This window comes from Pogona vitticeps, chromosome 1 (genome assembly GCF_051106095.1).
Source record: "Pogona vitticeps strain Pit_001003342236 chromosome 1, PviZW2.1, whole genome shotgun sequence".
In the NCBI taxonomy this organism is placed as follows: domain Eukaryota; kingdom Metazoa; phylum Chordata; class Lepidosauria; order Squamata; family Agamidae; genus Pogona; species Pogona vitticeps.
In genome coordinates this window covers 41,211,548-41,229,072 of record NC_135783.1, presented here as the reverse complement: position 1 = coordinate 41,229,072, position 17,525 = coordinate 41,211,548, and the positions used below count along the sequence as shown (strand labels likewise).

Genomic DNA, 17,525 nt, shown 5'->3' with positions numbered 1-17,525 from the left:
GGGGTAGTGTGTGGTATGTGATCCCTGTAACCAGCCCCAACCAGCAAGCTGGCTGCTGTGTTTTGGAGCCACTGAAGTTTCCTGACACCTTTCACAGGCAGCCCCACGTAGAGCATTTTACAGTAATCCAGCAGGGGTGTCACTAAGACATGTGCCACCATGGCCAGATCAGAGGTCTGCAGGAATTATAAGTAACCAATAGCATATAGGCTGTTGCTGATCAGTGCAGATAGTGCATGACTGAAGGGTGAGCCTTCTCTGTGGTCCCCACTAGGCATTACATTAATATTTTCCTTAGAAAGAGTGCTCCCTAAAGTGAAAGAAAAGGTGTAATTGTGAAAAAGCATTTAAAGGATAAGTATTTGCATCCTGATTTTTTATCTCTGGTTTGTAAACAAAGGCTTCCTTTGCATGGTTAAATCCAAAGATAATCAACAAATCACAGGAGGTAGCTAGGGAGAAAGTACTGTAAGAACAGCAAAGGTACATTTCTCTGAGTGTGTGCTTCTACCTCACAGCAAGTCACTAGTGGATTTGTTGTACATTCTATATATCTCACCTCACACAAATAACTTCTAATTATCAGTTGACTGTGTTTGCCTTTCAGAGCTGGGGTAGTGACCTGTTATGTCAAGAACAGACTGCATTCAAAAACGTTTCAAAATCTGGTGAGAAATCAGCCATACACATGTTGTTGTGTCTTAAGGTGCATTGCTATTTAATTGGAAAAATTTAGTGGTCTGAACGAGAGAGGAAAAAATAGGTAAACAAGCTGTCTACTTTTCCATTTTCTCTAATCTTTTTGCCTTTTTAGCTACTGTATTTTCCAAATTATGTTTCTCCAAATATGAAAGCTGTAAACTTATTTTGAAATGAAAACTGGATTCTCAGGCCTCTGCAAAGAGCTTCTTATCACTGCCAAAAGTACCTTTAGGGCTGCTCTGGGTATAGATAAGGGGGAAAATACTGCACAGAGGGAGTGCTGCTTAAATCCCAATGACTTTGGTGGAATTTAAGCTGCCTAACGGTGTGCGGGATTGCCCCCTCCCAAGTGAGAATTAAATTCAGAGTGTGGCAATAAAGATAATGAACAAGTTGGAAAACATGTCCCATAAGGAATATTCAACATATTCTTAATGTTCAAGCGCTGTTGATCTGCCTGTTCTCTTTCCTCTTGTTGTTTTTTTGCAGCGCAGTCTTATGCACGCTTATTTTGAATTAGGTCCCAAGTGTTTTCGTTTCATAAGGCTTACTCACATGGAAGCGTGAATGTGACTGCAACTTTTAAAAAGTGTAAAATTTCTCTTTTCTGGACTCCGCACTCTGTTTTCCCAAAGTTCTACTTGCTTAGCATATCATAACACCAACATCTTCGTCTTCCCATGTCTTCTTGCTCCCTTATCTAGTGCACAGTCTACAGCCGTCTGACATCCAAGTGGTAGCAGCACTGGGAGACTCCTTGACGGTAGGTCCACCACAAGTAGCATACTGGGAAATGTTGTTCTCCCCAGGAAGGCTGTGGTGTCAGTTGACATCCGGTGGAAAGTTAATGCTGGTAGCTTAGCAAGGGAGAAATTGGGCTCCACCCTGTTGAGCCAATAAAAACCCTAGTCTGCAAACTTTGGGTATTACTGGGGCAGCCACACTTCTTAGATCGCAACACCACATCCAATTTCAAGGAATATTTTTATACGGGAGTTTCACAACTTGTTTCCAGATGTTGACATCCCTTCTTTTGCTCTGAATGTGTAAGAGTGCATGGAAAAGTGAAACATTTACAATGGTGTCTCACTAGATGATTGCTTCATGGGGTGAAAAACCCGCAAGACGATTGGTTTTCGCAATCCCTATGGTGCTTCGCAAGACATTTTTTTTTCTATGACCAAGCTTTGCAAGACTTTTTTTTCCAAGCCCAATACTTCGCAAGATGAATACATTTCATTCGTCTTGCCAGGTTCCCTATGGGAACCACACAAGACGATTTTTTCACAAGATGACGATTTTCACAGAACGAATTAAAATCATCTTACGAGGCACCAGTGTATGTTAACATTTTCAGATGTTCTGAAATAACTTGTGTCATGCAAAAAATAGAATACCTTGAAAATGCAGCACAACACTACTGCCTTATGCTGAAGTTGTAGCTTTTCTGTTCTCATTATTGTATTAAAGCTTTTCTGCAATGTGCCTTTGTGTTGCCTCTTTACTGAAAAAAATCTTGTTGACTTTAATCATTAGCAACAGTCATACAGAGTTTCATCTTTTATCTGTTTGGAGAGGCAACCAAATCCTTTCAATTCCCCTATTTACTCATTGTCTTATGTCATTTGTAAATACATTTGTTTTCTTCTTGACAGACTGCTGTAGGAGTCAAAGCAACTGGTCTGAATGATCTACAAACAGCATGGCGAGGGCTTTCCTGGAGGTAAAGCTCTTACTAGAATTTCTCCCAAATTCTACTAGATGAGAGTAATAAATTTAAGGAACCACATAGAGAAATTAAAAGCCTAGCAGAGTTGAAAATGAAAGCAGAATCTATATACTGTAGCAATATGACCATCTCTCCACATACCTTCATACCCAAACATTCAGCTCTTGCTCTTCCCTAAGAACAAAAGCCTTGCTAGTACCAGTCTTGACAGTGAGCTCCCATCAAGCAGTCTTTGATGTGAATGGCATTGATTGCTTGCACCGCCACACATTGCATTTTGTCAAATAATATCTGAATTGATCAGGGTTTATGTTCACACCCAAGCCATCAAGCCTCACTAGGAAAGGTGTGAGGCATAGAATATTATAAAAGCATCAATAGAAAGAATGTTAATGCTTGCATGTACTGACATAACACTGTCTACCTTTGATGCATCAGAGAAGTGGTGCTAGATCTGTTAAACTGAAAGATGTCTGGCAAATTTTCTTTCTTGCCCAGATAATAACAACCTATTCAGGAAAACAAAAACGACAGAGTATGATAGTAGTCATTACTGCAGAAACAACTGGAGTGAAAATACATTTATGACAGTGCAAATACAGTGGTGCCCCGCATAGCGATGTTAATCCGTTCCAGATTAATCGTCGCTATGCAAAAACATCGCTAAATGGATCTAAAAAACCCATAGGAACACATTAAACTTGGTTTAATGCATTCCTATGGGGCCCAAACTCACAATTCAGCGAAGTTCCTCCATAGCGCCACCATTTTTGCACCCTCGGTAAGCGAGGGCAGGGCGCGAAAACACTTGCGGCAGCCATTTTGGGCACCCGGTGGCCATTTTGGAACCGCCGATCAGCTGTTTAAAAAAACATCACAGTGCAAAACACTTACCGATCATCGCAATGCGATGTTTTACCCATTAAAACATCGCAATGCGATTGCATTAGTGATCTAAAAAATTAGATCGCTATGCGGATTCGTTGTTAAACGGTGCGCTCGTTAAGCGAGGCACCACTGTATTATATTGACATCAGGAGGCGATCCATCCCCTGGACCATGGGACACCTATGCTGTCCTGCTATCCTCCTGTAATGCATGTAGTGATGTTAAATGATGTTCCAGATTGGAATTAATTGCACTGTGTCTTATTATTTTGCTTTTCAGTATAGAATAAACCACTTTAATTGATCTAATTTGAAAAAAAATCCATGGTTTCTTTTAATTCACACACATTCCATTCTTAAATTATTTCATCCTGGAAGATGAATTCCCCTGCCTTTTATTCTAAACCTATTCTGTCCTCCAACCTCTTGTTAAAACAGCTCTGTTTCTTGGACAGATGGTATGTTTTTCATACGTTATTAATACCACTAACTGATTGTGTAATATATGTATTATCCTTTTCCTAGCTCTGGAAGTGATGGAAACCTGGAGACCCACACAACTTTGCCTAGTGAGTAGCCTATAAGAATGTCAAAGCATGATACAGGAAAGTTCATGAGTGCATTTTGGCAATGCACTAAAAACCAGGATTTGAAAGAGCCATGAGCAAATGCTATCTTCGTGTACATTCTCCTTCTATCCATTTATTGCAGGAAAGTTTTCATTCCTCCCTCATTACTTAACTATATTTTCCCATGGCATTCAAATGAGAGAAGTTACAAGTGCCCTCACATGGTTTCATCCTGGTTTGCAGCCTTGGTTTGGCTTGCACTTGGTTTGCATCACCGCAAACAGACACGCCATGAGTGATGAGATGCCTACGACCCAATGATAAAACAAAACCAAGCAGCTAGCTGATATGTCATACATTCTGGATGTGGTAGAGCCATGGGGGCAACCTCTCAAGGTTCCACAGGACTGATAGGATCTCCTCATCAAAGGTCCATGCACAGAGAAAGAGATCTGACCTCAAGGGGCCCTGATGCTGATGGTCCCTGAGACTGAGAGGGTAGGATTGGTCTCTTAGGAGTCTCTTAGGGAAATAGAACCAAGAAATTGGGAAGAGAAGGTTCTGTCCTTCAATATTTCTTTCACTAATCTACAAACTGCAGTTATGGGAACATCTTTAAAATGTGAGGTGGCCATTAGAGATTTGGCTGCAGGAATCTAGATCTGCATGTCTTCCCTACTGAACGATGTAGGGCAGTTTGCAGTGGTTCTTGTGATTTGCACAGAGACTGACCTTGGTTTTCTCCTTCTCTGCCAGATATTTTAAAAAAGTTTAACCCAAATCTTACTGGCTTTTCTACTGGAACCGAGAAGGAGACTGCTGGATTCAACGTAGCAATGGGTGGCGCAGTAGCACGGTAAGCTTCTTCAAGACGTATTTGAAAAAGGAAAAGGATGTCATGAACAGACAATGGTTCTTCTAGATTAAGCCTAACCAAACTGTGTCTCACATTGGACCACATTAGTTAATATCAATTGTTCTTTTTGTTATTTGGTACATTAATGTTTCTAGAGCCTTATATTTATACAACATATGAGTTGTCCTGAAAATCTGACTGTAAGGCAGTAGTAAACGATGCAGTGTCTGGGTTCAGAAATTTAGGAAGGTGTTTTATATTGCTTTGGATTCATCTGACCTAATACTGTCAACTCTGACTGGCAGCTGTTATAGCTTCAGGCAGGATCCTTTTAGAGCCTTAGCTGGAGATCCATGATATTCCCTGTTGGCCTCACATCTGAGCACTAAGTTGTGCCCAACTCTGCTTAGCTTCTAAAATCAGGTAAGATGTATTGGCTGAAATTCTGTTTCTTAGCATAGTAAATCACACCAGAATAAACCCACTAAGTCAGCGAGTCAATTTCTCCACGAGGTCCATTGATTCAATGGGCCTACTCTAGTGTGGCCTCCCATGCTAAGGAACAGGATTTCTGCCAGTATTTTTCAGGATAATATGGTTGTTCCATCACTTGGTTGTTCTTATTGGCTATGAAAGTGGGGCTCTTTCTGAAAGCATTCATACTACCATAGCTCATGAATTCCAGTACTACACAATTTTACGGAGTGACCTATGCCCCATTAAATTCAGTTTTGTCTGAAGTTTCCATAGCTAATTTTTGATTTGGCCCATCATCTCTGTGTCATCATCTCATTTCCTTCTAGGATAGAAGCCTAGTCCAGAGATCTAAGGATAAATACTTGCTAGAAGATCCTTTACAATATTGCACCTGTCTGAATACATTTGGCAGTCTTAGACACCGAGGTCTTCAATCGATCACCTTTCAGTGAGCACTAAATTGACTGCAGAGAGAGTTAGAGGTTAGGCAGTATGGCTGTGAAACAGCTTGAAGCTTCCAAGAGCTGCCTTGAGAATTTAGTGCTTTAGCTTCAAATGCGATCTGTCAGAGCCAATCTTGGAAAAAAGATAATTGATCAGAACTTCTCTGCTCATTGGCAGCCATGCTGGCTGGTTGGCAAGCAGGCTGGAGCTGTTCTCATACTACTCACTAAGGTTGTAACAGATACTCACAAATTTTCTGAACCTCTATGAAAAAGTCTGTGTTGACACATACAGAAAGCCCATTGAAAAAAATGAGCAACTGTCCTAGATGAGAGTTAAAAGACCAGAACCTATTAATTTTTTTGCCGGTACCAGCATTTACAAAATGGTTTTCTGTATGAAAAACACATATTTTGTACTAAATACGAGGGTCTGTAAAATAAAAAATATAAGATTTTTAGTGCAAAACAGAAATATTTGGACTTCTACGAATTTTGTGCAAATTCAATGTCAAAATGTGAAAAATACATAAAAACATTTGTAATTTGACCCAGCAGGGACATAATCTTTGAAAATGTTGTTCTACAAGAACAAAATAAGCAAAGATTTACATCACTACTGATCACCACAAAGTAATAAAGCTGCTGTAGGGGGATCATATAATACATTTGCTTCTCTTACTTATGAAGAGTTTATTCTCCTGTACAACTTTTATTGGTCATGGGGTGTTAATTCATAAAATGAAGGGGAGAGTGGGGATAAATAATATTGGCCACTTCTCTTTCTGATTCTCATATTTCCTATTTTAAATTTGTTTTTTATTTATTTCATTAGTTGTTGTATTTATATATCACCTTTCCTCCAACAAATCCATCAATGGGTACATGTTTCCTTCTCCCTTCTCCCTCCCACTTTGCCCTCACAACAGCTCTGTAAGGTGGGTCACACTGAGAAAGGGTGACAGGTCCATGGTGATCCAGCATGACTGAGTAGGGATTTGAACCCAGGTCTCCTAATCCAACACTCTAGTTGCTACATTACACTGCCCCATTTCTGCATCAGTTTGCAGTTTTTAAAACAACAGTATATGCACTTTTCTCCTCATATTCATACATTTTCCAAGCAATTTTCTCTACTGTGTTGTTTTCCCATATGTCATTTCCATTGGCATTTTGTGCATATTGCCCCATAATATACACGTCTTGTATGCATTTTTCTGGCAAAATATATCAAAAAAATTAAGAGAAGTCTGAACATTATATTGCAACAACATTTTAGTCTGTGTATTGCTTCAGGAATGTGAATTAGATAAATTTGCATTGAAACATGAAGCAAATGAATTTCACACCTCCTTAGATAAGAGGTGGAAGCAACTATCCAAATGAAATCTTAAATAAAGGATGTTACAGAATGTGATCTGTGTGAACTTCTATAGGAAATGATGGCTCAATACACTGACAGGAATGTTCCAGTGTACCAGATTTTGTAGTTCTGTGAAGGTAGCAGTGCACTTCTTGACACTAAAAATGTCAAAATACTCATTTAAATATGCCCTTTAAATGAAAATACATATTTAAATATATATTTTAACTGAAAATACACATTCAGACATATGTTTTGAGAGGAAAACATACCTTTAAGTATGATTTATATTTAAATACATAGTTTAAAAGGAATTTTTAAAAAGTACAAATTGATATGAGAATGGAATTTTATGTAAAATATGCAGAAGTGATGTGGGAATCTTTATGAGGCTTTTATGTTGTTTCTTCCTTTCCATTAACATTTTACTAGTTTAGCCAGGTGATATTCTTAGCAATACTCTTTGTGGCAGTCCAGACTGAGGACCAGGGCAGTGTAGTAATCAGATTAGTTTCAGAGCAATCCAGGTTGAAATCTTGATTTAGCCTATCATTATATTGGGTCTATCATTATTTCTCAGTCTAACCCACATCCTACAATAGGCAGAATGAAAGGAGTGTGGGAGCATGAACAACACACACTACCCTTAGTTCTGTAAAGAAAAGGCAACATGCAGTGAATAGGTACATTTGATAGTATGGAATCTGACTGAATTTTCAACCATATCTGCAGAAGAAATAGTTAAGCTAATAATATTCCAGTGGTGAAGAAATAGGGAAAAATTACTTGTGCATGTGGTCTACTTGTGCAAGCCATGCCACAGAATCACAGAATAATGGAGTTGGAAGAGGCCTATAAGGCCATCAAGTCCAATCCCCTGCTCAATGTAGAAATCCATATCAAAGCATATCAAATTTTCTCTTGAATGGTTCCATTGTCATACTTCTCTAACATTTAGGAATTTTTTCCTGATATTCAACCAGAATTTGGCTTCCTGTAACTTGATCCCATTATTACATGTTTTTCACTCTGGGATGATGAAGAACAGATCCTGCTTCTCCTCTATATGACAATCTTTCAAGTATTTGAAAAGCACTATCTTATCTCCCCTTAGTCTTCGTTTCTCAAGACTAACCATGCCCAGCTCTTTCAGTCTTTCCTCATAGGGCTTGGTTTCCTTTCCCCTGATTATCCTTGTTGCCTTTCTCTGAACTTTTTCTGCTCTGTTGCCATCCTTCTTAAAGTGTGGTGTCCAGAACTGGACACAATACTAAGATGAGGCCTAACCAGAGCCAAAGAGAAGGTAACTAGTACTTCACAGATTTGGAGACTAATCCTTTTTTAAAAAAATATTTTATTTTTAACAAAGGGTGACAGAAAGGAAAAAAGGGATTGAGGTTAAGGGGGGAAAGGAGAAACAACAACATACTAACATCCATTCTATACGGAGACTAATCCTAAAGCAGCCTAAATATTTGCCTTTTTTTCCAGCTACATCACTTTGTTCACTCTTATTCAGCTTGGTGATCTACAACAATTCTAAGAGCTTTCTTGCACGTAGTACTAACGAACCAAGTATTCCCTGTTTTATAACTGTGCATTTGATTTATTTTTACCTAGGTGTAGAATTTTTCACTTACCTCTGTGAAATTTCATTGTGTTGTTTTCAGCCGAGTGCTTGGACCTATCAATATCTTTTTAAAATGTTGTTCCCATGTTCAAGGGTATTAGCTATTCTACACAATGTTGCGTTATCCACAAATTTGATAAGCATTCCCTGCAGCCTTTAATCCAAGGCATTAATAAAAATGTTGAAGACCACCAGGCTCATGACTGAGCCCTGTGGTACCTCACTTGTTTTCTCCTTCCAGTTTGAGAAAGAACCGTTGATAAGCACTTTCTGTGTACAATTCTGTAACCAATGGTGTATCCACCACACCTAACTAGGTTGCTAATCAGAATATCATGAGGCACTTTATCTTTATCTTTGCTAAAGTCAAGCTATATTATGTCTACAGAATTCCCACCATCCACTAGGGAAGTTGCCCAGTCAAAAAATGAGATAAGATTGGCAAGATTAGTCATTGAGAAATCCATGTTGGCTTCTAGTTATTACTGCATTGTTTTCAAAGTGCTTGCAGGGTGACTGCTTTATAATCTAGAATCTTCTGTGGATTGATGTCAGGCTGACTGGTCTGTAGTTCCTAATTCCTCCTTTTTGCCCTTTTTGGAGATAGGGGCATTAGATAGGAACAAGAAATCTGGCACTGCATTCATCCTCCCTGATTTTAAGAAAATAATAGAAAGTGGTTCTGAGAGTTCATCAGCCAGTTCCTGTAATACTATTGGATGCAGTGATGTTAAGAACTAATGTAAGATCACAGCCTGCATTTTGTTAAAATGATTGCCTCACATTTAAAAAAAAGACCATGCAAGACAGGTTGCAGGTTTTCATGAGTTTGAGATTCCTATTATGTATATGAGTAAATCAGATGCATGAGAAGATAGTTTGTAATTTGCTTTCTCTAGGCCTGCTGGGCTGTTAGAGAGTCATCAGAACTGACTTTCCAGATCAAACTTTATCAGCTAGGGGAACTAAAGTCCAAATTCTGCCCTTCAAAATCCTCCCTATGTTTGTTGTCTCCCTTGCCATCTCAAGGTACACATTTGAACACTCTTCCTGTTCTGTATCCACAGAGATCTCCCAGACCAAGCTCGTAAATTAATAGAGCTAATGAAGAGCAACCCAGTAAGTATATACATTATAGAAGGCTTGACAACAACTTCTAATTAGATTTTAAAATTATGAATGCATTGGGGATGAAGGAAAATGAAGACAAAAGGGAGAGTGGGGAAAGAAATGCATCGGAAGAGCTCATGGGCAAAATATATACATTAATATAAGCCAGGGGTCTCAAACTCAATTTACCTGGGGGCCGCTGGAGGCAGAGTCTGGGTAAGGCTGGGAAGCATCAGATTTTCTGCCAAGTGGAGCAAGAGCCCAAGGAAGCTGCCCGGGAGTTTCCTTAGCCCAGCTGGGGCTCCGAGGAGGAGAGGCGCGTGAGCCCTCATCGCTGGCCACAACCCCCTCCAGCTTGTTCTTCACTACCATCACCACCAGTAGCAGGACGAAGAAGCGGAGAAGGGAGGGAGTGCCGGCGACTGCCTAACGGAGGGGAGGAGGGCACAACATTAAAAAAAAACCCTCACAGAATTCGCCTTGCCAAAGACGAAAAGCCCCCACTGGTATCACGCGGTGGCAGCTTGGGCGCTTGTTTAAAAGGGTTGGCAGGGTGCCTCACTCACCAGCTCTCCCCCAAGACAGCACCTCTTGCACCCTCCATCCGGAACTGCAGCCAGCAGACAGACAGGCAGGCCACAAATGGCCCCCGGGCCACATGTTTGAGACCCCTGATATAAGCGGAATGTATTTTTTTAAAGATTTGCTTGGAGTTGGCATTAGTAATGTTGGCACACAGCAAAAGCAAGAATTTTATGACCAATGTAACAAGTCATAGAAGTCTCTGTGTTAGGGAGAATCCTGTATACTAATTCTGATTTTTTTTTAAAAAAATGTTTTTATTAAGCTCTCCATCTTTGCCTCTTATTTTAATTGTTTTTTTATTTATACAAATTGATGATTGTATAGTTGGAAAGCTATCTAGCCAGCTTTTTGTGATCAAAAATCTTTAAAATCTTGGCATTGGAAGAGAGCAAAAGCTTTGCTCTTGTAAACTGTCCTGAGACAACCCAGGAGGCAGGAGGCAGTCCTTCCTCACCACAAATAACTGCCTGCAATCCAGAGTGGAGCCGTGCCAGCAGCTGAGATCGGATACACTGCTGAAAAATGGCCACAGAGCAAATAGCTTCAGACAACTAGAGCAAAGGTGCCAAGTCATATGGCACATTAGATCATTCCCACCTGATCACAGATCAGTGGGACACAGAAAGGAATTCCTTTTTAAACCTCAGAGATCAAAATCAGCTGGTCTCTCTGAACAAAATTAAAACCCATTCATTGTGCCTTCAGATGTAACAAGTTGGCTTCAATGAAAAATATCTGCTGCAGGAGCAGAAGGCATCCTATGCACCCCTCAAAGATGGCCTTAAAAGGTAGAGGGACCCTCCAGAGTGTCTTTTCCAACCCAAAGGGAGAGGAATGCAGATGGGGAATCCGTTGAAATGCACCAGCTAGGCATGAGTAGAAACATCTCCCCCTTGTACTATGCACCCAAGCCCATGCCTTTACTTGTTGTGAAACCTAATGCCAAAAGGAAAAGGAATCAGGGAAAGTACCCAATATGTTTTTAGCTTTCCTGCAATTTCTCAAGTGTTCTAGGGGAACAGGTTCAGTGTATCTCCTTAGCAAGACAATCTAGCCACCTTGGTGAACAATCAGTTTAAATGAGAGGTAGCTACTCAATCTAGCTGCAGCTGTTCTGTACTCTGGATGCTGGTTTCTACAAACACTGGAGCTTGGCGGTCTGGGTTAGATGATGGACTGTGTAAGTATATTCCTAACATAAAAGAATAAAAGGTGAGGCGGAGAGACAAAGTAGGAACAAATGGATTATAGCTTGCAGATGTCCAGTGTAATAAGGGTGCATAAGTGGAAGATGTGTGCAGACTGCTGTTGGATTTGGCACCTTGAGACTAGAGCGTGATGACATGTGGCATTTGCATTGGTCATTCATGAAGGTTCAAGCATCTCCAACATATGCAAAAGGGGGTGGCTTTTCTCCTAAGGAGACTAGGATACCACAGGTACATCACAGCATTGTGTACCCCTGCATAACCTTTTCGTTATAGGACAATATTTGCTACTACAGTATGCTCTTTAAATCAACTGCTAAATGTTAAATTAATATCTATAGAAATCTCACTGATTCAGTGTATCTTCTCAGGCTGGGATGAGTAAGTGGACTCAGGCCCTTGTAACAAGTGCTGAGAACTGACCTTGCTGTCAGTTCTTGTGTTTGTTTGTTTGTTTGTTTGTTTGTTTGTTTGTTTGTTTGTTTGTTTATTTATTTATTTATTTATTTATTTATTTATTTATTTATTTATTTATTTATTTATTTATTAAATTTATACCCCGCCCCTCTAGACCATGTCTTATTGATGGTGTGAAAGTAAGCAGTAGAATAAAATTCACTTCCCTCAATGCAGCATTCCATCATTCTTCCATCCTCCTCTGCTTCTCAGGGGGCAGCTGAGTGGAAATACCAGCATTTGAATGAAAACCACAATCACTGCTGGATTTAGGAAACCATGATCCTGGCCTTACATACCCACAGGGGAATGACGTTGAATACTTTCGGCACCCTTTCGAAGTAAATATGAAGAGAACAGAAAGGCCAGGTCTCAAACCCTATTCACGAAGCAATAATCCGGTCCCCCATCCACCCCCTCCTAGTGATTCCCAAGCCTTTGGTTTCTTCAGGACAGATTCATTGGTGCTTGTTATGTAAACTTGCCGCGCTAAAAATAGCTGCCATCCATGCCTTTCTTTGTACTGCATGTTACGGAATGTTTTCCACTGAGTTGCCCGTTCTCAGCAGCTCCAATTGTTGGCTGGCAATGACGTAGTTTCAGCAGCTGCTGGCCTTTGCTAAGCACAGCTAAGTCACCTATCTTGGGACTTGCGGGTAGAGGGGAGCTCCCAGGCACCCCCCTTTTCTCCCTCTTTCAAGAATCCTGGTAATGTGCAAGCAGCTGGAAGGAATTCTTAGCAACCTCCAGCTATTCAAGACTAGCATTCATGCGTCATCTTAAAAAAAAAGAATTTTGCTTGCCTTTCCTGCTTGCCTGCCTAGGAGTGCAAATGAATTACAACTCCCATATCCAAAATCCAGTTGGAACCGAATCCTGCTGTGTAACAGAACCCTGTAGAGCAGCTTAGATGATCAAGCTTAGGAACAGCTGTCAACCTTTCTGTTCAGATGAGGAGCTGGACGCATTGCAGGCTGGGGGGGAGGGAAAGGGAGAGACCCTGATTTTACTTTCTCTTCAGCTACCCTCCTACCATTATTCCTAATTCTCAGCCTGATTTATAAACTGGACAACGTGGATTTCAGATTCTTTCTACTATAAACAAGCCTAATACATCAATTTCTTTGGCTAGTTCATCACAGCCATGGTGTCTTTTCTGAGGTTTGTCTTTCCTGTAGCCCAAGTCCTGCAGTTTTCTCTCTCCCTAGCTTAAAAATTCTGCCACATGGATACTCACAATTCCAGAATCAAGTTCTATTATGCAAAAATTAATGGAACACAGACTTGCTGGCTCTGCACAATTTGATTTGCAAGCATTGCATTGCCTAATTGTGATATCTTTTGCAAAGGGAATTTGGTGGCTGTGGGCAGCCAAAGGGGCAGTCAGCGTTGCATCTGATTAAACAAAAAACCACATGTTTGTCTTTTTAGGATGTTTAGTGGGTTAGGGGAAAGTGTGTGTGTGACTGTGTGTGAGACAACAAGAGAGCTGATGGTTGCTATTCTGAAGTTCTTCTAACAGACAAACCAACAGCAGCAGCGGTAGCAAGAATTTTAAGTTATATGCTGTTTTTCCATGAAGGATGCTCTAAGCAGCTCAGAAATATGGGAATGACAATACAAGAGTAGCCTCTATCCTACTTCTCTCCTTCCTTCAAGTAATGCTCGTATGTCATGAAAAAACTCATCACAAAGAGAACAAAGATAAAATGGCATTTCAAGCAACCAGGCCAGCGTATGATTGCAATCACCATGTCTGCCAAAAGAAGTATGAGATTAGGAATCCACTTTCAAATGGTGTTTTCCATAGAGAGGATTTGAGTATGCGGGTGGTTTAGCCTGACCTTCTACAACTCCAGGCAGCTCAGCAAGGAAAGAATCCCTGTGGTTCTAGAAAGAGTAGAATCAATGGGGCCTTGACCAAAAAAAAAAAAAAAAATCTTGACTCACGATCACCTTTTTTGGCTGCTTCAGAAATCTTTAGGTAGTTATAATAATGGAGTCTGTTTCTCTTGTTTCTTACCAGGACGTTAACTACAAAGAGGACTGGAAGTTAGTCACCATTTTAATTGGAGCCAACGACCTGTGTCAATATTGCTTAGACAAGGTACACAAGCTGGAAATCAGCTCTTTTGGTTTAATAGCAGTAAGGTGAAGTCTCATTTGATTTTCAAACAATCTATTAAGCTCATTTATTTATTTGACATCATGCCTTTTCCCCAAAATTGGGGATTCAGATAGCTCACAACCAGAGTTTAAAAAAAAATAGGTACAGATAAAAACATGGTTAAGTTACAATATTAAAACACAATTAAGCAAATTATATTATTAAAACACAATTGAATTAAATATAATTTTGAAACACTTCAAAACAAAAAGTACACCATCTCCATTAATAGGAAGACCTTAAAAGCTAGTCATATGCCAAAAGTCCACCTGGAGAAAAAGGTTAATTTAAATTAAAGTATTTTGTTAAGCAAATGACCATTCTTGTTCAATATGTTGATATGATGAACTCAGTGAAGTTGTTTCATTTTCTTTGGGTGGGGATTTGGTAAGAACTGTTAAAGATGGACCACTGCTGTTTAAAAAAAACTAAGGGCAACAATTAAAAGTAAAGAGAATGGAGAAATTAAACATTCAGTATTCTAATCAAACACTATTGAAAGCCAGACAAAATAAAAAATGTTCTTACTGCTTACCTAGAAACCATAAGAGGGGATACTAATATATATATATATATTGCCACAGAACAGGCCATATCTTGAGTTCCCGTCAGCTGAATCTCTTTAGATGGGGAGACAAAAAGCTAGACTTACAAATATCATAATAATCTAAAGTAATATCTTTACTCACAAGTACACCAAGTTTTCATTATTTATTTCTACATGCTGGCTCGATTTGTAGGAGATACAAATATAGATAGATATTTCCTGCAAGTCAAACCAACACGTGAATCTGTTCATGATAGGAAAGGGGAGGAGGTTGTCACGTAGCTTCTTAGGTAGTGCTAAAGATGGATAATTTGGTGTTCCCTATTTTTTCAGGAGACCTATTCAGTGGAAAACTATGTAAAACACCTCCAGGATGCTCTTGATATTCTTTACGAGGAGGTAAGGTTTTAAAATACTCTAGAAGGCTGAGTTCTTGGCAACCACACATACATATTTCTCACCTCTCACAGAGTTTCCATGATCATGTTTCATTCAAGCCCTTCTTTTCAAAAGCTGGCACTGGTGGGGCCATACATTTAAACAGTAATTCAGTGACCTTGAAAACAAATACCTAAAAAAGTCACGGGGTTCTAATATGGGGGAAATGATGGTACATGGCTAGTTTTTCTTGATCTCCCAGAGCTAGCATCTATAGAGCTAGCAACCTCTCTGTAGCAAGAAGAAGCTTCTGCCTCAAGCACTAGATAGTCCACCATGCTGTTTCTACATGGTTTCGGGTCTCTTATTTTCTTTATTTGTTCTACATTATGAGGATTTATGAAGCCACTGAGGAAATGAAATTAGGCAACTATGTTGTTGAATTTGCCTGTGAGGTTACCAATTGATCTTACATGTGCTGCATCTTCTCAGTTCATTTAGTGGGAGCTGGTGGTGACTCCCGTTTCAGGGTTTCTGTGAATCCAGTCCAGGTTTTAGCCTGCACGTTACCAGAGTTATACGTGGTGCTGATATCATTCTAGCATTAGGGTTCAGTTCTTTGAATAGCTCCTGTAAAGTATAAACTAAAACCATGACTGGATTTACAGAACCCTTCACACCAGCCACTACTGATGAACAAGTTCCTCTTGTTCACGATAAACAAGAGGAACTCCAAAAGTTGTGGATTAATTTTTGGTCTAGGAGGGAAATGCTGCCAGTTAAGTTCTTGATTGTCACTGAGTGACTTCAGTATCTTTTCTCCTTACCTCTCTTCAGGCAAAACATGTAGTGTTGAAGTGTGGCATACATGGCAAAGAGCCTTGATTGAGTTGCCAGAAAGACACAGTAAAACCTCAGGTTCTGAATTAAGAAGATTCATTGAGATTAGGAGGGGCAATATAAGGAATAATGAGGAAATGGCATACCATAAAAAGGAAGAGAAATTTTTCATAATCCCCAAGAGGAAAAATCTGCTAGGCCAACTATGACTATGGTTCTCACACTTGAGTACCCTGATGTTCTTGGACTGCAACTCCCAGAAATCTTGACCAGCACAGCAAGTGGTGAAGGCTTCTGGGAATTGCAAGAAAATCTGGGGACCCCAGTTTGAAAATCACTCAGCTATGAAACTACAAGGAAGACAATGAATTCTGAACTAGTGGATTCAGAAAATGTTAAGCCTAAAACTCCACCCAAATGCTACAATGTAGCAACAGTTCAAAAGCTACATATATACTGATGCCTTTCAATTTTCACATTTCGGGCCATTGGTCTGACCATGGTCATCTACAGCCCAGAGTCTCCTGATCTGTTCTATCCTAAAGGAGCTTAGAATATCCTTTTAGGATAGGAATTTGAATTGTGATTACCCACCTCAACAGGCAACTTGTTATTCTTACTGCTACCTGAATTTCAAATGCGGCAATGTTGTCTTGCTGTCACATCATTCATGATATTATCATTTGCCTTCATTTATTGAGGTATGTGTACTGTATATGCTCTGTTCTACTTTTAACTTGGAAAATAAGGACTCCTCAGAGCAGTGCAAGATCTGTCTCTTCCTTCTCCAAGTCAGGAAGAGTAGCAACCCACAACTTCCTACAGTGCCCAGAGCATCCTGTTAAGAGAATGAAAAGACACTGTATACCTAGAGGTGGGGAAAGTGTGTCTCATAGGCCACATGCAGCCGCCAGGGACCCAAATGTGGTCTTGGGGCCCACCAGCACCCCACACACAATTCAAAAATGGAAAGCCTCCTTGAACCCTTTAGGGAGGCTAACCTTCCATGTTTTGAGTCCCCTGGCATCCAGGAAGCCCCCAGACAACCAATTTGGGGGGAATAAATTCTGTAAAGATAATTTGGCTGCTAGATGATGTGAGGGGGCTTCTTCGTTTTTTAAAAAGTAATTTCTGGAAAAAAATATTTGAAGAGTTAGCACAATGTGAGAGCGTTTGTGGCCCTTAGGGTCTCTCTGTGTGTGCTTCAGATTTCTGAAGGCTGCATACTCTTGCTCTTGGCACTCCAAGGGGGTGTTCTTAGGTGCCCCCCCACACCTTCTAGCCTATGGAGAGGCAGGGCCTCCTTCTGCTCTGAGTAATGCAGAACCCTCATTTTCAAGGTTAAAATAGAACTGAGCATGCATACCCATCCACCTTCAATAATTAAAGGTAAGCAATAATGATAAACCATCAAGTAATACAATGATTAAATTTTTAAAAGGAAATAAAGTTCCCAGGCCATCTTATATGATTAAAATTTAGTGAGAACAGTCATACTCTAATACGTAGCATTATTCATTGCACTTCAAAAGCAGTGCTTCAATGGTTTGCCCTGTTACTGTTAAAAAGTAGCACTAT

At 40.0% G+C, this 17,525-nt stretch overlaps 1 protein-coding gene across 1 annotated transcript in view; it reads left to right on the top strand.

The window, feature by feature from the left end:
* PLB1 (phospholipase B1) overlaps positions 1–17,525 on the top strand; it is a 127,810-nt gene that overhangs the window by 89,316 nt on the left and 20,969 nt on the right. Inside the window, exons 33-40 of the mRNA XM_072991271.2 lie at positions 608–668; positions 1,407–1,465; positions 2,358–2,425; positions 3,844–3,887; positions 4,644–4,743; positions 9,724–9,775; positions 14,042–14,122; positions 15,063–15,128. Coding sequence (XP_072847372.2) covers positions 608–668; positions 1,407–1,465; positions 2,358–2,425; positions 3,844–3,887; positions 4,644–4,743; positions 9,724–9,775; positions 14,042–14,122; positions 15,063–15,128 — 531 coding nt within the window. The remainder of the gene's footprint in view (positions 1–607; positions 669–1,406; positions 1,466–2,357; positions 2,426–3,843; positions 3,888–4,643; positions 4,744–9,723; positions 9,776–14,041; positions 14,123–15,062; positions 15,129–17,525) is intronic.